Source organism: Melospiza georgiana, chromosome 5 (genome assembly GCF_028018845.1).
Source record: "Melospiza georgiana isolate bMelGeo1 chromosome 5, bMelGeo1.pri, whole genome shotgun sequence".
NCBI lineage: Eukaryota > Metazoa > Chordata > Aves > Passeriformes > Passerellidae > Melospiza > Melospiza georgiana.
The window spans coordinates 55,519,859-55,542,943 of NC_080434.1; the positions used below are offsets into that span (position 1 = coordinate 55,519,859).

A 23,085-nucleotide genomic window follows, 5' to 3' on the forward strand; every position below is an offset into this window, starting at 1 on the left:
TTGCTGAAAGCTAATCCTACCAAGCAGCACAAGAGATGGTGTGGAAATGCATGACTTGGAGATATAGGAGGAGAAAGAACTAGCTTTCTGAGGGTGGTGTAGATTTACATAGATTTAAGTAATCTTGAATCTTCACCATAATTATAAAAATCCTAGCAGGTAGATCAGAGAAATTAGAAAGGCCCGGTTTTGTCTGGCTGGTGTGTGTTACAGCAGAGATAAAACCTGAAGTGTTCTGTGTCTGGAGTTTCAAAGCTGTGTGGGCATGTAGAGATGTTTACACAGAGAAAGGGAATGACTGCCTTTCAAAGGAAAGCACAGAAGGTCTGGGTTTCTTCCTTCTTATGTGAAAGACAATTAAGAAGGTGTGGATGTGTTGAAGACACAGGTCTGGGATAAATAATGCCATAATATATTACCTACTACAGAAAGGATCCAAATTACAACGTTAAAAGATGCACAGCCCCACGTTGAAGGGCTGCATATGGTGGTTCCATTAAATGGAGCCTTTTTTTACTTTCATCTGGGAGCAGAGCAGTTGTGGTGGCCTAATGGTTTTAACATCATGACATATTTCTAACTGACTGTAAGCCCTGGAGTTTTACCTTTATCCTCAGACTGAGGGACTTTTGCCTCTTGGATTCTGCCAGCAGCTTCATGTATTGAGATAGTGAAGCTGCTACACAAAGCAAGTAGGTTTTACCATACTGTTCTTGTAGATTTAGAGTGAATCACTTCATGGTGAAGGAGATGTCATAAAATTTAGCTTCATGAGCTGTATATATGACAGATAATTTAAATATATTTCCAAATTCTCTGGAAATTTTGCTTTTTAAGTTTGTACCTTGCAGCAAACAATTGTAGTTTGAGACCCAGTGTTACTTTGAAGGAAGTTAACAGGTTTTGTTAATGGTTTTAGGTCAATATGCTCATGTCAGTTTTTTCCTCTCCAAGAACAGAATCTTCTCTGCTCTGGAAAATGATCCTCTCTTTGCACATCATCCTGGAGAGGATTTGTGCCGTGAGAGGTACCAGGAGCTGACCTTCCTGCGCTGTAAAAAGCTCTTTGAGTACGAGTTCCTCACTCAGCAAGAAGCGATGGCGGACCCATTAAGGCTCTTTCATATGGTGATCTTTATAGGAATGTATGATTGGTCTCTGTGTCTCAAGTTTTTCTTACATTCTGGTGTAAGTACAGTTCAATGGCTATAGTAGTGTATGTTTGAATTTAAGTAACTTCTAATACCATAATTCTGTTGCTTTGGGCCTGTTTTATTAAAACTTGATCTTTTCCTCATTCTTTCTTTTCAAGAATGGTATTAAGTTTTAACTGTTTAGAACAGTTAGAGAGCTCTGGGTAATCTTTGTTGTTAAATCCCTGTCTCCTCTGGAATCCCACCTGGAAAGTAAAGGTGAAACAGTACAGACAGAGATACAGAAAAAAAAAATTTATGCTTTCTTTTGTTTACTCCTCTGCTTCCTCTTTAGGGTAGCCAAAGAACTTGGTTGTTGGTGGCTGTGTGTTTGCTAAAGATTTGCAGGTATCAGAAACTTACCTGCTTGAGCCCCAGTGTCTTACTGAAGGGCAGAATCCAGAAGGGATGGAAAGCAGTTTAAAATTTCTCACTGGCAGCAGTGGCTGAATTCTGTTAATCAGTTGTTTCCCAGATGGGTCTCTCACAAAGAATGCTCAACATAGCTGGTCAAATATTATCAGTTTAATAAATTAATTAATATTACTATTCACACAGCTGGGGACCATCTAGGAATTAGAGTTTTTTCCTATCTATGTAGGAAAACTGAAGGCAGCTTTCAAATCAGCATTCTTGTTTGATCCTGAAGCACCTACTTTCAGCTCCCAATCTGTTTGCAGTAAAATGAACTAAAATAGTCTTTAAGTTTTCCTTTGCTCAAGGGAATATCACTAAGGACAAATGGAAAGTATTTCTAAGCAATTGCAATGAAGGCTTGAACCAGTTAGAGCTGGGACAAGTTCAGTCATCTGTAAAGGGGCCTTGACATGATCAAATCCTGACTTACCTCCCCCAGCTATAGTCTAATTATAATTTACTATGCAGCCCACTTTCCCTGGTCTCTTTACTGGACATCACTATTAAAAGTCATGTGCAACTTGTGCTTTTCATCACAGGGCACTGATTTAATTCATTATTCTGTTTTTACAGTCATTTGCAGGTTCAATTATGAGTGCTTCTAAGAGACTTGCATACGTTTTGGAACAAGCTTATAGCATGGAGGTAATTTTTTCTAATAATTTGTGAGAAATGGACACTATTACAGCTGTGTTTGCACTATTTGCAGTTTTAGTGTTATTTCTGATCTCTTTACATACCTAGGTACCTCTAAATAGCAAAAGAAAAGGCCATGGAGCAAATTCAAGCATTGAACTCTGACTGTCCTTACTACTAGCTCATAAACCACTTCCTGATATGTTTTTGACTATCTAAGTTAACATGCAGAGAAAATTTGGGAACTTTTCCCTAAAGGCAGTATAGATAACATTACACCAGTTCAGGCTCTGTCCAGAGTCATTTAAGACTGTCCTACTAGGATACTCTTAACCTTGATGTGTTGCCATAAAAATTCCCTTCTAATGCTATAAACTGGAAAATGTCTTAATGCCAAAGAAACACCACATGGAGTTCCGTGGGGACTTGGGACCAAGCACTCTGCAGAATAAATGCAGCCTGTCTGATACAGAAGGTGCCAATCCTAAACATTTTCTCCAGTCTAGGCCATGTGGGCAGCATTTACTGTCTGGCCAGACCCTCTGATTTTGCAAGATAAATATTTTGATTGCACTTTAACTGAGGCTTGTGCTTCTTTTGTTGCTCTTTATCACTTCCTGTTTTGTTTTAGTTTGGGTTTTTTTGCCAAGTTAGTCTCTAATAGCTGAATTTGAACTCATTTGAAAGTCTTGCTGTTTCAATTTATGTAATAAAGTGGTCTTGAACTGTGCCCTCTGTCTCCTAATTTAGATTTTTGGTTGTTTTGCTCTGACTGAACTCAGCCACGGATCTAACACCAAAGGCTTACGGACTACAGCCACGTTTGATCCCAGCACTCAGGTTAGTCCTTGCTGCACACTGTCAGCCAGGCTGCCTTTCCATACTAAACTGTGTGAGAAGGAGTTGGTCCCTGCACAGGCTTCAGCTCTCACAGCTGAAACAGCTCTCTCGGTTCTTTACTTGAACTCACAGCTCAGTTTAACCTAAGATCTAGGAAATGCTTCCCAGTCCATTAATCTGCCTTTTTTTAAAACTCCTTAAATAAGCAATTAAAAAAGTTGAGTTTCAGTCTTTACAATGAGATAATGAGCTTTTCGAGCTCTAATTTTTTTCCCTTACTACATGTGTTCTCTCTAAAGTTGAACATGATAAGAGAGATTTCAGGTGCTGGAGTGCAGTATAGAATAAATCCTGGCAGTTAATGGATGTTTTCAGAACATTGCCAGTGTGGTGAAAAAAAAAATCTGTGACCTGATTTTTATTATTTATATAATTTTCTTTTTATTTGCTCATTACAGGAATTCATCATCAATACACCTGATTTTGAAGCTGCAAAGTTCTGGGTTGGTAATCTGGGGAAACATGCCACTCATGCAGTTTTGTATGCCCAGCTCTATACTCCTGATGGACAGTGCCAAGGATTGCATCCCTTTATTGTACAGGTAGGGTAGAAATATTGTTAATAATTTTATTCTTTTGAGGAAGAGTGGGTTCCAATTAAAGACTTGTTATGCTGTTATTTATACCTGACCAGCAGATTTTTTATTTAATACCTTTGCATTTTATTGGAATTGTAACCAGGGTACTTTTTTTAAATGTTCACTGATTTTATGAAGGTTGTAGAGCTGGTTTTATACTCTCAGTTTTCTGCAAAACCTTCAGAAAATATAGAAGAGCTGAAAAGTCTCCAGATGATATTGGTACTTGTATAGATAGAACTCATCTGTGTCATATGAAGTCCTGAAACTCTTGTACAGGACTTAAGATGATTTATGTGTGCCAGTGCTTCATGCTGATCTACATGAAATCTGCAAACTTCTACCACAGAAATAATTTTATAGAATTAAAGGCATCTGAAAATATGTAGAAAATATGTTGGTGTAGTACAAAACTTGTACATAGTAAAATGTACTAGACTAGCTGCAGACTGAACAAAGTTTATTACAGAATTGTAATATTTCAGAGCTGATTGTTACATAAAAATTCCAATGTTTTCTGCTTTGTCTGTTTCTGAAGGAGGTTTCAGTGGTAATCTGATGAGAGCAGTCATCATTGTTAAGTGATATTTAAAACAATGATGTAATTAATATATTCCAAATTAATTTTCATTAAAGTATCTGTGTCCTGAATGAGAGGATGCATAAGTACAAGTTATATGCAGGATTATGTGCTTGAAAGAAACAGAGAAGTCTCTTTATCATTAATATTAGGGTACAAGTTGGGAATATTTTCAACCTCGGAAAAATTCAGTCAATAGCTTTCATTACTCTGTTACTGAAATGTTTTTGTTTCACTTCTGTACAGATTCGAGACACAAAAACTCTCCTACCAATGCCAGGTGTGATGGTAGGAGATGTAGGAAAGAAAATTGGGCTGAATGGGTTGGATAACGGGTAAGTTTTGAAAGAGAAAACATTCTAGGTTATGTCATACTGCAGTGATGCAAAGATCCCCCTGTATCTATTCTGTCCTTACTCCTGAAATGTTCACTAGTGGTTTAAAATTGTTGATATTTCTGAAAAAAACCCCCAGATTGAAAGATCATGATTTTCAGTATTTTTTGTCTGAATATTAGCAGCCTTTCAGCCTTTCTCACTCTTTAAAATGTGAAGTGCTCCTGGTATTTTGTGAATATCCCCAGGTAGTCTTGCAGTTACAGACTCTTCAACAATAATAATGGAAAAAAATCTAGTAAGTTCTGGGTAAAGAACTTTAGCAGCTTCTGCACAGATCTGGATGTAAGACTTTAATTATTTTTTCTGTTGATTTCCAGCCCACAGGAAGGCTAATGGTGGTCCCCAGATAAGGTTTATTTTCAGTAAAGATTAAGATAAATGAGACCAAAGAGAGAAACTATGTCTCTTGTTTAAACCTTGGGATTTCTAGATTGCAGCCAAGAAATAGAATGCTAGTTATTTTCTTCTGTATTGTGTGTGTACAGTTGAAATAAAATTTTACCTGGCTCCATTTCTTAGTCGTGGACTCCAAGGGCCTTTCTGTGTCTGCTTTAATAACCAAAGGTGTTTGATGGGGAGGAGATACAGTGAGAAAACAAAGGTATATTTCTGCATTACAACAGTCATTACATAAAAGTTATTTAAACTGTTAGATTAGTTACATAGCCCTGTATAAAGACATAAACTTTAAATGGCAAAGAAAGGTTTCACTTCCTTATGCCTCAAATTTAATTCTTTCTGTTGATTCAGTTTGTTACAGATTTTTCTATTGTCCTTCAAAACAGATCATTGCAGTAAACACAGTATAGACATCTGAAAGTATCCTGGTTTCAAATATTATGGCATTGACTGTATTTCCAGAATGTTGTAGGAATTTTATGGTTATTTAGCTCATTATCATTGATTCTCTGTTTCCTGAAGACATGGAAGAAATAAATTTTAAAAACCTGAAACAACTCAAAATTAATTTGTAGAGGAAAACTGTAAGAAAGACTTGGAAAACAGGGAGATTTAAGGTTTGGTGGGTATTTTTTTTCTGCTTCTGCATTACAGACTAGTAGCCACCAGATGGCACAGCAGCATGGGCCTGAGTAATCTAAATGTTGATCAACTTCATATTTCTATAGAAGTATTTAAATTCTGCTGTTCATTCTTATATTGCAATATGGATTTATGTGCAGCACGGGAATGAAGAGTATGCTTGATATGTGACTTTAAATGTACATCATTTTAAATCCTTTTCTCCATTATCTACTGGAAAAAAATAGAGTGTTTATTCAAATACAGATAACAACTGATAAAATTTGAAATTATAATCCATAAAATGCTCTTTAAGTGAGATACCAGTGACTCCCTATCTTAATGTCAGATAAAGTCCCTTATCTATCATATGTCATTTCAAGCAATCATAGAGCATTCCTGTTTACTTTGTATATGTTGTTTTAAGAAAATTATTAGTTCAAACAGTAGTGCCCAAAGAACCCCAGTCATGGATATAGATCTCTTAAATATGCATTAAGATAGTCCCTGCATTAGAAACCTTAAGACAGCACTTGCAGATTAAGAAAGAAGTATGAGGGAGCCCAAGCTTACCCATAGATACCCCTCATTTAGCTAAAAACTCCAGTGTCCTGTGTTCCTAAACTACTTTAGCTGCTTTGTTTTTTGGAGAGGTCTAACACTGCAGGCAGGCCAACATTGTTGTCAAGTACTAGGGAACCAAGTTTTGTTCTGCAGTGTTCCTGCACACACTGAGAAGTCAGAAGTGTCAGGGCTTGGAGATATCAGCTCCCAGAGGCACATGAAGGTCTGGATGGGGACTGGAGAGGAAGTTCTGCATTTGTGTGCAGAGACAGCAAGCCATGCCACCCTAGAAAATGGACTCTTGGTTGCATGATCTGCAAAATGCCAGGATCCATAGGGAGATATTTCACCACATACACCTTGTCAAGGTATTCTCCTTGTCCATTTAGCAATCTTACATCCTCATTTGTCTCAGAGAAAGCACAGGCTGGTGTAAGTCTCCAGGTGTGTTGCCAGGTTATTTTGAATGTGTTGGTGAAGTCTGGTTCTGCTACCATGAGCACTTAGTAAATCAGGTCTTTTCCATGTAGTTACACTCAGGATGTGTGGTCACAGTGGGAATCAGAGTCTGACATCTCTGACAGATGTTTGCTTTTGTTCCTGTGCTTCAAGAAATTTATGCTAATAATTTTCAGTATGGATACAGGGAGTTTAGTTCTTGAACGTTAATGAAGGTCATGGGGAAGAAATTCCAGAGCCTCCTTAGAAAATGCAAGTTTGAAGAAAACAGAGTAGTAAGAAAACAGAGTAGATGATTGTAGTTGTCCATTCTGGCTTTGAAAAACAGTTATTGTCTTGGGTTGTTTGGCTGAAAGCTGGTTTCCTGCTGATGCAGAGTATAATTTTTTTAGTAAGAGAAAGAATGTCAGAAATAATGTGAAAATTTTTGCAGTGTGAATCCATTTCTAATATTATCTTTCCAAGTAATTCTCATAGTTTCATAATGTGGATGTCCAAAAATCACATGGTGTTTGCAGGTCTTTGTAACTTTAGCTGCCCTGACAAAAAAAGACAAAAACACTGTAAAATATTTTGAATTTTTTTTTCTCTAGGAAATTTACAATAATTTGTGTAATCAATGCATAAAGGGATAAAAATAGAACTCTATTTTTTCTTATGGAAAGGATAAATTGGGCTTGTGGTTTGTTACTGCAGTTAAATCAGACTGCCACCAGGGGATGCAAATGCTTCAGTCTTTATTTTATAATATTAAAATGTCCACCTGTTGCTAGTGCTCTGGCAGTCTTTGAAATATGCTGCTCACTGAGGACCCAAAATGGTAGTAGCTGAGGGAAAAAAAAACCTACTGAAAAGATCCCTGAGTATTTGGGATTTCAGGAGCCTTTCAGTAAAATGCGTGGCAGGCATAAGGAGTGGAGGGGTGGCACACACATAAAACAAGAGCTGGGCTATGTGTTGATGTGCATTTCTGTTTCCTTCCTTTGATGTGTTGTTTTTTGGGTTTTTTTTGTTTTTTTTTTTGTTGATGTGTTGGTGGATTTTTTTTTTGTTTGTTTGTTTGGGGTTTTTTCGGGGGGCAGGGTGGGGAAGGATGTACCTTGGGTACTGGAACATGGCCCAGATTGCCCATTAACTCAGTGCACATCAGTAAATGACACTGAATTGGTGGTGAACCATTTTCATGTCCAGTTGTAACAAGCAGCAAATTTCTGCTTTCCCCTCTCCAGAGATGGAAATGATGCCCAACTGTATCTGCATGGGGAAGAATGAAAATCAGCTATAATTGTATTTCTGAAGTAGTGCTTACCATGCCTCTCTTTGAAAAACATGTTCTGAGCTCATTCAGCTGTGTCCACTGATAACATGTATGCAGTCTGTTAAGCAGATCAAACCCTTTGTAAGGGAAGAACTAGAGAAATGAAATTGTCATTTTACCTTAAGCCTTTGCAGGGGAGGAAAGGGTCTTTCTAGAGGAAGAATTGTTAACTGGATCTAATGATAATTGGGGGCTTGGGAAAACTGATGTGGTTTATTGGCTGTTTAACAGCCTTTCATGTACAATTAAAATGTAATCAATCTTTGCACACATACAACACACTAAGATGTTCAGCATATTCTCTAGCAATCAATGAGGTCAGATTTAGTGTTCTGGATACTGAAAACAAAACAGAATGCCCAAGAAGATATGAGTAAAGGGGATTTATTTGATAGAAAAGCAATAAATCGCATGAAAGAATCCTTCTGGAAAGAGGTGGCTCAGAAAGCCCTCACTATAATTCCTTATATATTGACAAAGATAGGATATATCACATGACTTTCAAGCCTTTACCAGTTGCATTTAAATGGTTAATTGATACTTTATTTCTTCATTCCTATTTCAGCATTACTGCCAATAGTACATTATGATGCTGCTATTACTAGTTTAAGGACAGAACAATCAGTCTAGTCCTTTTTGTCTTCTACTATTTATCCTCTTAATGCTCATTTAGATTTTGCAACTGTTGCAGTTATTTCACCAGGAAGATAGGAGCTGTAATACATGGTTGAAGCCTAAATAGTCTTTGGAACTTCATCTTTCAATCTGAAACAGTAGTTCAGTGAAGATATCCATAATCAGCTTCTTTGGTTACTTGCTTCTACTTCCACGCTACCTTTTTCTTTCTGCTTGATGAACATTTATGAAGCTGTAGGGGAACTGGAACTGCATGAAAACTAATGAAAAAACCCTACCAGTTTTTGTAGTCTTCAGTCAGATAATTTGTCGGGTTTGGTTCACTGCAAGACCTTAGGAGTGGCTGTTTTGGTACAGGAAAAAGAACAGAGATGTAAGAAATCAAGTCTAAAAATCAGCCCTTCTTCCCAAATAAACAAGCTTGGGCTTGTTAAATATTTTTATTGACTTACAGCCACTCACCCAAGTATCAAACAGTTGTGATAGCAATAGCAATGAAGTGGCTATAGATGAAAAAAGAATGTTCAAATGCTTGTGCCTGTATTTACGTTATCTGAATACACCATGAACACTTCAGTCCTTGTGAAAAGTGCCACTTTCACAGTTAAAACTGTGTATTTTGCAAACACATCTTGCATGTTTACAGTTTAAGTTAAAGCTGTGCTTTTTGCAGCAGAATCATTGACATTTCCCTGCTTTGCCCCCCTCCTGTCGTTTCTGCAGTCAGAGTTGGACACTATGTGAGTATATACAGTGTTACTGGGCTGTGGTCACATTGCTGCAGAGTGCTGCCTTATCCCCTCATTTTTGTCATGTTCATATGCCTCAAAATTCTACAGCAATAGCTGCTTCACACTGAAAGGCACTTGATGTGGGTGAAAATGGGGAAATGTAGACTTAAATCTGGTCACACATTTGTTTTTTGATGCACAGAAATACAGCCTCACATCTGCAGTGAACTTCAACCAGCCATTTTTGTTCCTTAGCAGAGCTCTGTCAGCTCTTGACAGCTGCAAGAGTCTGCTCATCCAGAGTTCCTCACAACATGAGCTGGACTGTAAGATCTTAAAGTGAGTGAGTCTTTGTGTGCCTGTGAAGTCCATTAGATTAGGATTAGGAGGCCTATAAAATATGTTGTTTTATCATTGTTATTGAGCATTACTGTACAGGGCTGCATTCTTACATTACAGCCTTGTTTGTAGAAAATAAAACTAAAATACTGCCACACAATTTCACTGTAAGAGTAACTATTCTCAGCTCTAACCTTTCTGTGAGTTCAGTCTAGAATATGTGGCAGTTTTCTTTTCTTCTGCAAGTTTTTAATCAAACCTCTGAAATGTTACTCTTCCCAAGGTTTAGTGTATCCCATAAACAGCCGTGATATCAACTGACTCACAGCCTTCCAATACCATTCACCTGGTTTCTGTTTCTGGCTGGAAGTCTGGCATTAGAGATGATTGCACCATCTCTAAGGTAGTCAGTAACAAAAGCTGGCAGAAAAGGATTTTAGTGAGTCTGAAGTTCACCAAAGCATGTTTGAGCTATTTGTACTATAGGTAACAGTTTATTACTTTAGTACTGGCAAAAGGAGCTTGTAGCTTTTCCAGCTGCTCCTCTTTTATCAGCATTGCTGCAGACCAGATGAATTACTATTGCGTGATTTAAAGTCAGTGAGATTAACTTAGTTTGAAATGTTCCCTAAACTACTGGCCAAGGAACCCAAACAAGAATGCTTCTATTGGAATGGCACTTTCCTCTGCTCAACTGCTCTTGGTAGAAATCTATGTGACGCAGGTTTTTTTTATCTGTGGTAAAAAATGAGTCTACAGGATGCAAAATTGCACATTGCTGTAGAGGCCTGTGATATCTATTGAAAGTGACAGCTGTCTGTCTGTCTTGCTGAGAGGCCTTAATCCCAGTCACGCTATCTGCTGTGCTGAAGAGGCCCTAAGTAGGGCAGCTTTTAAACCTCTGGTCTTGTCATCACTGTGTGAAATTTAGCCATTTTCCAAACTTACTGGTACATGATATCCCCATGACTGTGTATACAGTTCCATTATTGTAAGATATTTCTTCAATTCTTTAAGGAGATTTTTCCCCTAAATGCGTTGACAGATGTGGGCCAAGTCCATGCTTTCTAGGCTAATAACCCTTAAAAATGTGATCATTGACTTCATTAAATCTTACTATTTATTTTTAATATGTTCCAATATCAAGTTCCAATTGGCCAGCATGTCTAACAATTCCCAATAGCAAAGTTCTTGGAGAAGGAGCATAACAGCAGTTGGCAGCAATCTCACAAGGTCACTTAACCCACCAGTCCTGTGAGGTTCTGCTTTTATTTTCAACACTTGTGCTTATAGGCAAAATATCTTATTCCTTTACACATGGAAATTTTCTGTTGAATTTTTAATTGCTAGTTCTGCTGCTCTGCTTTGCTTCTTAAAGTCTTTGCCATCTGATATGTATATCCACATATTTTTATATAATATTATCTGTAATGGATAATATCAAGGGAAAAAATCTAAACTTTAAAAACCTGTTACTTGAATTCATTTTGACTTTAAGAAAATAGGCTACCATATAATGAGAGGAAATTCAATATTCTGGTTCACTAGCTGTGGGTGAAGTTATTAAAGAAGGATGTGCTTGTACTTTTTAATCATAATAATTTTAGGTCATCTTTTATGTGGTACAGAATTAGCTTCCTTATATTTGTGTCAGACAGATTATAATAAAACTTTCTTGAATGTTTTTCACTCTTTCCAACAGAAGACTTCCCTTAGATTTAACTGTTTGGGATTGTATTACAGCAAGTGAAAGTGGATAAAATCATTTAGGTCATTTTGGGAGCTGTTTTGTTCAGCACACATCTGTCACATGTTTATTATGAGTAGGCTTGGAATTCCTGAAAGTAGGCAATTGGTATATAGGTTTAGAAAGTAGTAGCTTTCAGTTTGCTTTTTATAAACACTTAAGTCTCAAGCACAGGTCAATATAAAAAAATTTCTACAACTGCACAACTTTGCTTAGTGAATACGCACTACAGTGTAAAACACAACACATAAGAGACGATAATTTGCCATTTTATTAATTGTCCTTGTCTCCCAGGTAACAAATGACAAAACAGAAGGATGTGTCCTCTAGTAGTACCAGGCAAGGTTTAGGTTAGATGCTGGGAAAAATTTCTTCACTGGAAGGGTGTTAAGACACTGAGATGGGCTGCCCAGGGAAAAGAGGTGGAGTCATCATCCCTGGAAGGGTTCAGAAGATGTGTGAATGTCACACTTGGGGACGTGGTTCAGTGGTGAACATGGTACTGCTGGGGAAATGGTTGGACTCTGATATTGAAGGTGTTTTCCAGCCTAATGATTCTATGAATGCTGCCATGAAATCTTACCATTCATCACATACAAGGCTAAGCATGTTCCAGATATGTATTTGCAGAGAGAAAGCCTAAGAACTGGAGCCCTTTGAAATATGGTCTAATATGTGCCCCAAAGATTGCATCATCTCTCTATAATGTCAACTCTTCCTATAGTCTGGCTTATAATTCCAGTTTTTATCACCCATTCAATAGCTTTTTAAAATAATATTTCATTGCTTCCTTCCATGCATCCCTTCCTGCTTGGGAGGGATCCTTATAAACATCCATGGAGCTGTCTTAATTTCATCACTCTGATTTTTAAAATTCTCATTTGACTTAATGGCTTGTAAAAAATGATGAGCTGCTGGTGTGCTGTGACTGGCAGGCATCCTGTCAGGAAATTATCCTTCAGTAATTAGTGTCTGCTTCACTGTTTGAACATAGTTGTAGCTTCCTACCTTATGCCTGGATTGTAAGATCCTAGGAGGAAGCACCTTCTTGGAATTCTGTGGGTGGACAGCAACTGTGAAAAATGAGTATAAACTAGAAACCTAAACCTTGCCACACACACACTTCTGTAATTAAAGTAATGAGTAATAATTTAAAAGCTCAAGTTCTTTCTAAGGTTCATGCTATTGCTTAAAAATATTGGTTGTTGTACAGTTTTAGTTGTGATTCTTTTTGGGTTTTAGGGAGCAGAGAATGTGAATTTCGCCAAAAGATCTTTCTGGAAAGATATTTTGTAGTTTCAATGATATGAAAAAAAATTTAACATAGATGGAAATCAGATTTTTGGAAAATCTGAATTTGCTTCTATTACTAAGTAGTGTAGTCTCACTGAAATTGGCATTTAACAAAGCATTTATTGGAGTTGTTGAGGCAGCTGGTGCTTGGCTGCCTTGGCTTAGGATAGCATGCCTTTCTCTGTGTCTAAGTCTGAAAATACTGTGTATCTCCAAGGCTGAATAAATTCAGTATTCAGATATGTTTCCTTGGAAACAACTCATAATTTAAAAGCACATGCAGCAATGCAGCCCTTATGTAATTTATTAATGTGAAAGACCTGGCTCTCGTGAGCCATATTAAACAGATCAGCCTTTATTGGCAGGAAAAAGGAATTTTCTTTGATTACAAATACAGCTTTTCAAGTACTATTAGATAGTGAGATCTCCGTGAGTGGGGTTGATACCGCTGCTATTGTGCCAAATTGTGCTGCCCATTTGGATGAAAAAATTCAATCACTTTCTTCCTGAAGAATATGAATACTCAGGACATTCTCCCTATCTTAAGAACTTCCATCTTCATTGCTGCTAGAGTGCTGCAATTTAGAAGGGATTATGCTGCTCTTCCTTTTCTAAGATACCGCATTTCAGGGAATAGAATTCCTAACTTGAGTTTAAACAAAGGAAAATTTTCCTTTCAGTTCCTTCTCAGGACACTATTTCAGCTATGACCTTATTTGTATTGCAGTAGAATGAGTGATCCTCACTGTCTATATTTTAGACTCATAAAAATATATAGTGTCTCTATTCCAAAGCAGTCTCCAGACTGGAATAAACAACACCTCAGTTAAGAATACAGTTCTGCAGAGTTGTTTGAGGCAGGGAATTATTTGGAATGAGAATGGCCCAGTCCTGTTGTAGGTGGCAGAAGGAAGTTGTTCATCTTCCCAAGCCTTTTAACTGCTGAGATTCCAACCTAGCCAACCTAAGTCATGCAGCCTGAGAATTCAGTTCAGCTTTCTGAGGTGTCAGTGAAAGTACCTGTCAAACTGCCTGTGTACAAGGTCTCTGATAAGTAACTTTACTTGTGTCTTCTCTCAACCAGAATACATTACTTATCCTTCCATTCTTTTTTACTTCTTTCCTTACAAAGCTGCTGAAATGGTCTCCTACAGTCAATGAAGGGGGTTTTGTTGGTTTTGTAATCATCACCTTTTAAAACAAAAGATCAAAAATCAGAAGAGTTATAACAAATAATTTCTGTTCTTGAATTTATTGTACTGCTCTGAGTCTGAAAGTCTTTTTTGTCCCAGGCATACTTCCCTAAAATTGCCTATTTGGCCTGATGGGCCTGTTTTCAGTTCACTGATATGCCTGAGATAATTTTGCAATCCCCTCTTTCTTGTGACCTTTTTTCTGTAATACAAACACCTCAGACTATGTAGACATAGATTTTATACTGTTTGTGTATTTGTTTAAACAGATTTGCCATGTTCCACAATGTCAGGATACCAAAAGAAAACATCCTGAATATAGCTGGAGATGTCACAGCTGAGGGGAAGTACTCAAGTTCTATCAAGGTATGAAACAAGATCTTGTTTCATTAAATATACAAAGGTATAAGTAGGTTGAGAAACTGTGCAGTGGGCCTCTTATGTTAGGAAGACCTGAACTTAAGAAGGCTGTTGGCAATTTCACATGAGGTATGAATGTTGTTTTTTTAATTGAATTTCAGAGATGTCTCAACTCACCTTGCTGACCTTACTGAACTTTGTGGTTTCTACATGACCCCACTGATCCCAAAGAGTTTAGAGTTTGACTGTGTTCAGGCAAGACTATTCTGAGTCTCACCTGAATGCCTCATCTGAATTAGTCAGGAGACAAAATTGACAAAATTGCTTCTTCTCATGCTACCAAGTTGCATCTTTGTGGGGGTAAAATGAAATGTTAGCCTCAGCATTCATTCTGTGCCTTCTATTCATTCAGGAGGTTAAAGAACGTTTCAGTGCAGCTCTGGGATCCTTGTCCAGTGGCAGAATTATGATCACAGGACTTTCCACAACCAACTTAAAGCTTGCCTTGGCAATAGCCATCCGCTTCTCAGCAGCTCGCCGTCAGTTTGGACCCACTGAGGATGAAGAAATACCTGTCCTTGAATACCAAACACAGGTAAACACTTTGGAATTCTATCTACAGACTTCTATGTAATGAGACTCACATTCAGAGCTACTGCAGATCACAGTACAGACTCTGAAGTTAGTGAAATTAAAGTTGTCTCTGTGTCACCTGAAGCATCATTCCAGTACAGCTGTGGGGGTTCATTCCAGCTCAAAACCTTCTCCTTGCATGACCAGGCTTTTAGAACAAGTTCTGGAAGAGCAAAACCAAAAAAAAAATTCATGTTTTCTCTGAAGTAGCTGGAAGCATTTGTCTTCTAAAATAGTAACCTTGTAAGAGAAAGGCTGTCTTACATACACATGCAAAAATACTGCCAATGTAGAAAGTAGAAAGTAGCATTTGTTTCAAAATATCTGTGCTTCTTTTGTTTCTATGCTGTTTCTCATTTGTACCCTGTATGCTTTAAAAGTATAGAACTCAATAACATTCATTGTGGAAAACTCTCAAGCTAATAGTGATTTAAGAGGATTATAACCAAGGTTTACCTGCAGTTGATGCTAATGAGAAACACTTTTTGCTCTGAAAAAAATAAAACAACTGTATGTAGAATAACTGGGAAAACTCAGTTCTGCTGAATGACAGAGGTTATTATATAAAAAATAGCGAAAACAAACCTGCCCAGTTGGTCCTTGCAGTGTGGGTGCCTTTTTCCAGGTCGACACTTATCTTGCAATGTTGAACCATTTCTTGAATTTCTGAAAACTGGTGGAAGGTGCCTTCCTTCCACTATTTCTGGAAAAGCCAGGGTCTGCTTTCCACTATTCTTTGAGTCTCTCAGTTTCTCCCAGTTTTGGCTTGTTCTGTGTGTTCTGCTTGCTGAAACTCTCATTCCCTTCTTCCTTTACAGCAAAGACTTTCAAGCAGCTTTTCTTTTCCTTCATGAGCCCCATGAAATGGTTACAACCTCTGTATGTTTGTACTGAGGAAACTTATGAATCGTGACTGACCCTGACACGCCAGACATTATATATACACATGGCAAAAGTATGTCTTTGGTCCCCAAAGCTTCGGTGAACTTTTTCCCTGGTTTAAAACAATGCTTATCACAAATTCATGAAATGTGAGAACTAAAACAATATAACTTGTATAGAGAGAACAATAACCACCTATAACATAATTAAATGTAATTAAATTATATTTTAGGTGGTTGTTGTTCTCTTCTCTACTAAGCAGATTTCCATTTAGAACACAGTAAAAATTAACGAGTTGGTTTAATATAATAACTATTAAAAACATATATCAATTTGTAATCAAATCAATTTAATTATTTTTTTTTTTCCAGCAATGGCGTCTTTTACCTTATCTGGCTGCTGCATATGCCTTAGATTATTTCTCAAAGTCCCTGTTTGGGAACTTTGTAGAGTTTTTTGCAGGTGTTTTGGCAAAGGACAGGAATCAGAGACAGGTGAGATGTTTACATATTTCCTCTTCACTGAGTTCTTACTATAATAATCTGGGAATTGTTCAATGGAAGACCAATTTAGAAGTCTTATGCTTTCTTGTGATCAGGAATGATAGAGCAATGTGTCAGAAATATAGGGCATTTAAAGTACTGCTTGAAGTTGCATTAGAAAAGCATTCAGATTAGTTTTGATGGAGTGATTAACATTTTATTGATTTCTGTGGGATTGAAGGTTGTGTTCTCTTGCAGAATTTTTTATCATAAATATATTATGATATTGTAAATTCTGCTTATAACTGTTGTAAATGATTATACAGGGAGCGTATATCAAAGTGAAAATTTCTGAAAATAGCTTAATTCCTGCACAGACTCTCTGAGTCAAACTCCGCACAGACTTGAGTTTGAAATTCAAATTCATGCATTAAAATAAATATTTTTAGTGAAAAAAGTTGACTTCTGAGCCTTAGTACTGAATTTTTCATCCACAGTCAGCCCACTGGAAGTCATCCCTTTACAGAAGAAATAGTTTAATCTATGAGTCTCTGTGCAAGGACTGATTCTTATCAAATTAACTGCAGTATTGTGTTTTTACAGCATATAAATTTTATATATTTTTATAATTTTTGGCAATAAAACATTTTAAGGCCTACGTACTGCTGTGTATTGCTCAAGTCTTTCTTAAGTCCTCAAGCTTTTTTCAGCTAAAGCTCACTAAATAATTTGTACTAATGGTAGTGTAGAGTATTTTAATTTCTCCTCTTTCCACAAAACACAGAAGAATCTATTTGACTCGGGTTTGATATCGGGTTTTTACCTGATACTTCATCTCTGGATGTCTGCAGTGCAGTCACTAATCTTAGGGGAAACAGTGGCTATCAGGAAAAAGTCATGATAGGAAAGAATCTTGCTGTTAAAATTTTTAAGAATATACTTGTATGAATTCCTTTTGTTCTACAGGAGATCTTAAAACAAACAACATCAATCAGGGAGGTGCTCTTAAATAAGCTTTGGTTGTATCAAGCCCCTATGTCCAGAAACCAGAATTCCAAATGCATTTTCAAAAGAAGGTCAACAGAGTTAGTTTAAATTCAGGCCACTATGATTCTCTGGAGTCTCTGAGGGTGTACATAAGAATTTTCCTCCTCTTTGCAAAACTGATGCTTAAAAGATCAGTGAGAACTGTGTAAGGCAATAAACTTTATAACTATCCTATTGCTGGCTAGGGAGAGAGATACTGCTTATGTCACAGAGGGAATAGAAGCTTTTTCTGGACAGGCCGCCCTCAACCACCTGCTTCTCCATGTTTGGGAGGGAAAGCTTGGCAGGTGGTGAATTAACTCACTCAATGCTGTGCCTGCTGGTACAGCTGAGCTAAGATGCACCCATGTGCCCATTACCTGACACAAATTATTGCTGTCTCATGTAGGAAAGTTGGTGCTGAAGGTTCCTCAGTTGTGGCAGGGTTTTTCTGTGTCACCAAAGAATATGCTTTGCACTTACATAGATCTCAGAGACTTTTATGTCTGTATTGCCAGTTATTGTTCATTATAAAGCAGTACCTGTATCTATGGCTTTAGCTGGTCACCAGCTTAATTTCTATGAAAGTTATTCCTCATTTATAATTTGTTTTTCACAAAGGCTGATTTGGGACGTGAGATTCATGCTTTATCTGCTGCCAGCAAATCACTGGCATCTTGGACTGCTCAGCAGGCAGCCCAGGAGTGCCGAGAAGCTTGTGGAGGTCATGGTTACCTTGCCAGTAAGTTACAGACACTGCATGCACTGATCAGAAAGAGAATGGTTATTTTGATGTGTTCTTTGACTGCTGTTGTGCTGTGATTTCTGAATTTTAGCAATGTGTTTAGAAAGTATTTTATCCTCATATACATATTTTTAAATGTTATTTCATACCTGAAGTCATAAAAAAAACCCCTAAACCCATACAGGATCTGCACCAGCATTTAGACATACTGTACAAGTAATTCAGTCTCAGTTTCAAATCTAAAGATGCAGACTTTATAGATGAAAATTTCTCTTGTAAGTTTAATGCAGCACTTTTCTAAAATCTTTACTGTACAAGGTAATCAGTGAATTTTCAAGCTCATCTGTTTGTAACAGTAGTTTTACTTACGAGAATAGACAGAATTTTTCACAGAATAATTATTTAATCTCTCTTAGCTTCTACTAATATGTTGCAATATATTGAACTTGCACTTGTTCTTAAGTGAATCGTCTGGGTGAAATCCGAAATGACAATGATCCAAACTGCACATATGAGGGAGATAACAATGTCCTGCTTCAGCAAACCAGCAACTACTTAATGAGCTGGATGAATTGCATAAGAGGTATGTTTTCATTGTGGAATCTTAGTGCACCTAACAGTGTGTGGCTAATGGAATTAGGAGGTATTTTCATACTGAAAGCAATTTACAGTCATTTAATAATTTTGTGGAACATAAATAATGTTCTTCAGACTCCCATCATATGGTACATTCACAATACAGAAATATTTGCTGCAAGAAATATTCTTTCTCCTGTCTTGCAGCAGCTAACTAGATGTTTTGCCATCCCTAATCAGGTTAAGCCATATCTTACTCCCTGAGAAGTGCAGTTTAGTTCAACTGAATTACCTCAGCACTGCATCCTGGTCTGAAGAGCTGTCTATCTACATGGGCAGAGAATCATGGCCTTTGGTTTTAAACTAGAAGATGAGAGATTCAGATTAGATGTTAGGTAGAAATTCTTCTCTGCAAGGGTGATGAGACACTGGCACAGGTTGATTAGAGCAGTTGTGGATGCCCCATCCCTGGAACTGCTCAAGGCCAGGCTGGATAGGGCTTGGAGCAACCTGATCTAGTGCCCTTGTCCAGGATGGGAGGGTTAGAACAAGATGATGTTGAAGGTTACTTCCAGCCCAAACCATTCTATGATTCTGTGACTCTGTATTGGTAAAGTCATCATAAGTCTGTTTATTGTACTTGGAACAGTTCATATCACCTGACTTGGTAGCAATGTCCATCACCACATCTTGGAGTTCTCTAGATTTTGTTTCAGTTTTCCAGCAGTGAGTTTCACTAGCATCTTACAGAGCTGGAGAGCTCAGCAGTTGGAGTTGAATCTTATGGAGAATAATTACAGGCAGTGATGTCAGGTTTTTCCACACTTGTCTACCAGTCCTCTTTTGGCTGGACCAGGCCATAATAAAATAAGTATTATGGTCTAATTGCATTTGGCCTGTCAAGTGTATGCATGGCTTTGTAATAGGCTTTTAGTTCCAAAAAGTCTGATTTCTTTTCTCATAAATCATTTTTATTTTCTCTGGTATTTCAGATAAAGCTCCTTTTGAATCCCCTTTGGGAACAATAAACTTTTTGCAAGACTACCATCATATTCTTGGCTGGAAATTCACAGCCATTAGTGTTGAAGATTGCATGGACTCCTCAGGTAGGCTTCTGCTGTTATTAGACTGATTCTAGAACTTTAAATTCCTTTCCAATGGAAAGGATCCAGAGATTTGAGATTCAGCCTCTGCTGCTTATTAGATATTTGTCATATTTGCTGACATTTCTTGTATTACATGTATTTTTATTTACTAAGAACATAGTTTGCATTTCAAAATACATTCTATTTCCCCCAAATTCATTTCTGGAATGGAGGATAACATCAGATATTATTTTTTCTCTTTTGTTCCCTTAAAATAGCATCTCTGAGTTAGGGTTTTTCGCTACTTTATTGCTGTTTTCTGGTTCTAAGGGGATTGATTGCCACTATCTTCTATCACTAAAATAGCTTATTTTAGAAAACTATACAAGGGATTTACAAGCATGTTGAAAAGGCATGAAGTTCATCTGCTTTTGACAGGTGCTTTTTGTTGTGTAGTGAAAAATTAGTAATGGTGGAAAAAGAGTTTCCTGTAGTTTTCCTGATTTACTCTGCTATAATCAAGTCAAGTATGACATGAGATGCTGTTCCCATTTGTGTATCACTGAGCCCAGATTGGCCCTTGGACACAAAAGTTAAAAAGAATACCAAAACCTAATAAAAGAGCAACAGCACATGTTCTCTCCTCTCATGCAATACCTACTGAACCAGACCATAGTTAAAAATGTCTGAATCTGTTTCTTGATCCATTCTGTTACAAACTGGACTGTTAATCTAAATGCCTTAATTTAGGCAGCATGTGAACACTCCCTATGCCATAAGGTATCCTCTACATGAAATCTTCAGCTAAGAAATAAGCTGGATTCATGCAAGGACCTCATGCTGAATAACTTTTTACCTTAATAGTTCTAGGCTGCTCTTAGAAATATGACACAATTATGTACAAAGCTAGTCATTTAAATATGATTACATTCAGCCACCAGTGAAAACAGTGTTGCAAGTCACATGCTTCCTGTAATTGTGGAGTGTCTTCTGTTCTTGTATTCTCAGAAGAGACTTTGTACCTTGCAGGCCTAAGTCTTCATATGGGGAAAAAAAAAGCAGCAAAAAAATTTATTTAAGTAAGAAGTGTAAACTGAGCTGTGGATACACCTTGTCTTCCAGCTTGGGATCAGTTTGAAGTAGTGTATAGCCAGACATGATTATGTCTTCAACTGTACCCTCACAATCTGACTGTTGTCCCCAGATATTTATTGTATCTACATTAATGGAAAAAGTGACATGTCAATGGATTGATTAATTGATGGTTTGACTTTTCATCTCAAGTAACAAAATCTGGGGCTGGCAATAGAATTTTCATGTGACTTTTTGCATCATAACTGTGAATGTTAAAAATTTTGCTTTTTTCTTTTTCATAGTTCCTTTAGCAGCTTATAAATGGTTGGTTTGCTACCTGCTCCGAGAAAGTGACCTAAAAATGAATAAGGAGAAGCAGGCTGGACAAAGTGATTTTGAGGCAAAAAACAACTGTCAGGTAATACTTAATAATCTTTCTTATTTTATTCATTTCTTTTCATCCAAGTCTTTCAGTTTCTGTTAGTTTTATCTTCTTCTGCCATAAAGTACAATTTCCTGAACCATAAAGCAGCAAGTCAGATAACTAATACTTAATACTTATAAAACTTAATACCTGACCATGTGCATTGCACAGAACGTGATAGCATGAGGACAGTTACCATCAGTAGAAATCTTCCAGGATATATTCAGGATATATTTCCCTTCAGAAAAGTTGCAGGCATGTGCTGTGTGATGTCTGCAATTTTGGTAGCATAACTTCTGAAGACTAAATCTGTTAGTATTAAATACACTGCAGCATGTGATTATTACTTCTCCATCTGCATTTGTGGCCAAATACATAGTGTAGGAAAGAATCTTGCTCTGGCAGGTAGGTAAACTAGATGACCTAATAGGTCTTTTTCATCTCTAATTCCTATAGTGCAAAGTACTCATGAAAGATACCAGACTGACAGCATTGGAACCTGAAAAGGAAACATTGACAATTTACATATAGCAGATCCACTCTCTTACCAGAGAGTTTTAACAGCTAGGAATGGCTTAACTCCAAATTTCAGTATTTATCCCCAAGCTCACCAGATTCCTCTACTACCTCCATGAGAAAAATTGGCTCACATCCAAGGAATGAGCACTTGTCATTTGTCACTGAGAAAGGTCAGTTCCCTGAAGATGGTTGGTGTCATTTACTTTATCTGCAAAGCTAAAAAACAGCAGGAAGGAATAGTCAACATTCAACTCTGCACCTAGAAAGTCCCAGCTCGGCTTCAACAGGGGATGATCTGTGTGAAACCACTAATAGGGGGGAGAAAAATCTTTCCTGCTTTTACCCTAGAAGCAGCTTATAGAGAAATTCTTCAGGGTCAAATCCAGACTGGGAATTTCCAGAAACTCCAGGCTGATTGCCTGTCAGTTAGCCAGGTTTTGGTGAAGCTGTTGTTTGGGCCAGTGCATTAGAATGGTGAGCTCAGAAGTGTGAAGATTTTCTTATCTATTATATTTAAAATTCAAAGAGGTTCAGGCACACAGCTGCTTTTGGGATAGGTGTTGGTATGCTTTAGGTCATTAGTTTTTCTTTTCTACCTACAATTCATTCTCAGGACAGCAGGACTTTTTATTTTAAATGTCATGCCTCAAAAACATTTGAAAATTATTTACAAGCTATGCTTTGTAGACATGTATATATTAGATTTAAAACTTTCTGGGCATGAAGCAACACTTTTCTGTCAGCCCAGTGGTTGACTAATACAAAATATTTGTTCATGCGATGGGGGATCTGGAAGAGATTCCTAGCCTATCCCTAGGTTATTTTGGTTTGGGCTCAGCTTGATAGAAACAGTAGAGAAGTGTAAGCAATGGGAAAGAGGAAAATAGAATTATAGGGGAGAACAATAGGAAAATAATTATTAATGTTTCATTTGGGATGTTAAGATGCATTTCATTCTGACTAGGGAATTAGCATATCTCAAAAATACATCTAGTAAGGGGTCAGTCCTCCTTAATGCTGCAGAGACTAGGGGATGTGTATTTTGCTGTAAATAATAATTTATAAATGTTTTTGAGCTTGGACAAAAGTGTGCCACTGGGCAGCTGCTGTTGAGAGAGACAGTGATCTTTGGAATATGCTTTCTTTACAAGCTGCAGTGGATCTAAATGCAAGGGTATTGCAAGTATTTAAAAGAAAATAATTAAAACTAATCAACTGATTCTACATGGAAAAAATTAAACACCTAAACCTTAACAAAACAAACTTAAAACAATCAT

General features: G+C 37.3%; 1 protein-coding gene across 6 annotated transcripts in view; it reads left to right on the forward strand.

The window, feature by feature from the left end:
• ACOX3 (acyl-CoA oxidase 3, pristanoyl) overlaps nucleotides 1-23,085 on the forward strand; it is a 36,132-nt gene that overhangs the window by 2,899 nt on the left and 10,148 nt on the right. For 5 of the 6 annotated variants that reach the window (XM_058024503.1, XM_058024504.1, XM_058024500.1 and 2 more), the window contains exons 3-14: nucleotides 955-1,188; nucleotides 2,184-2,255; nucleotides 2,997-3,086; nucleotides 3,545-3,688; nucleotides 4,551-4,639; nucleotides 14,272-14,368; nucleotides 14,775-14,957; nucleotides 16,249-16,371; nucleotides 18,007-18,127; nucleotides 18,594-18,713; nucleotides 19,699-19,812; nucleotides 21,168-21,283. In XM_058024503.1, the coding sequence (XP_057880486.1) occupies nucleotides 955-1,188; nucleotides 2,184-2,255; nucleotides 2,997-3,086; nucleotides 3,545-3,688; nucleotides 4,551-4,639; nucleotides 14,272-14,368; nucleotides 14,775-14,957; nucleotides 16,249-16,371; nucleotides 18,007-18,127; nucleotides 18,594-18,713; nucleotides 19,699-19,812; nucleotides 21,168-21,283 (1,503 nt within the window). The remainder of the gene's footprint in view (nucleotides 1-954; nucleotides 1,189-2,183; nucleotides 2,256-2,996; nucleotides 3,087-3,544; nucleotides 3,689-4,550; nucleotides 4,640-14,271; nucleotides 14,369-14,774; nucleotides 14,958-16,248; nucleotides 16,372-18,006; nucleotides 18,128-18,593; nucleotides 18,714-19,698; nucleotides 19,813-21,167; nucleotides 21,284-23,085) is intronic. The other variant, XM_058024505.1, reaches the window with a different exon arrangement.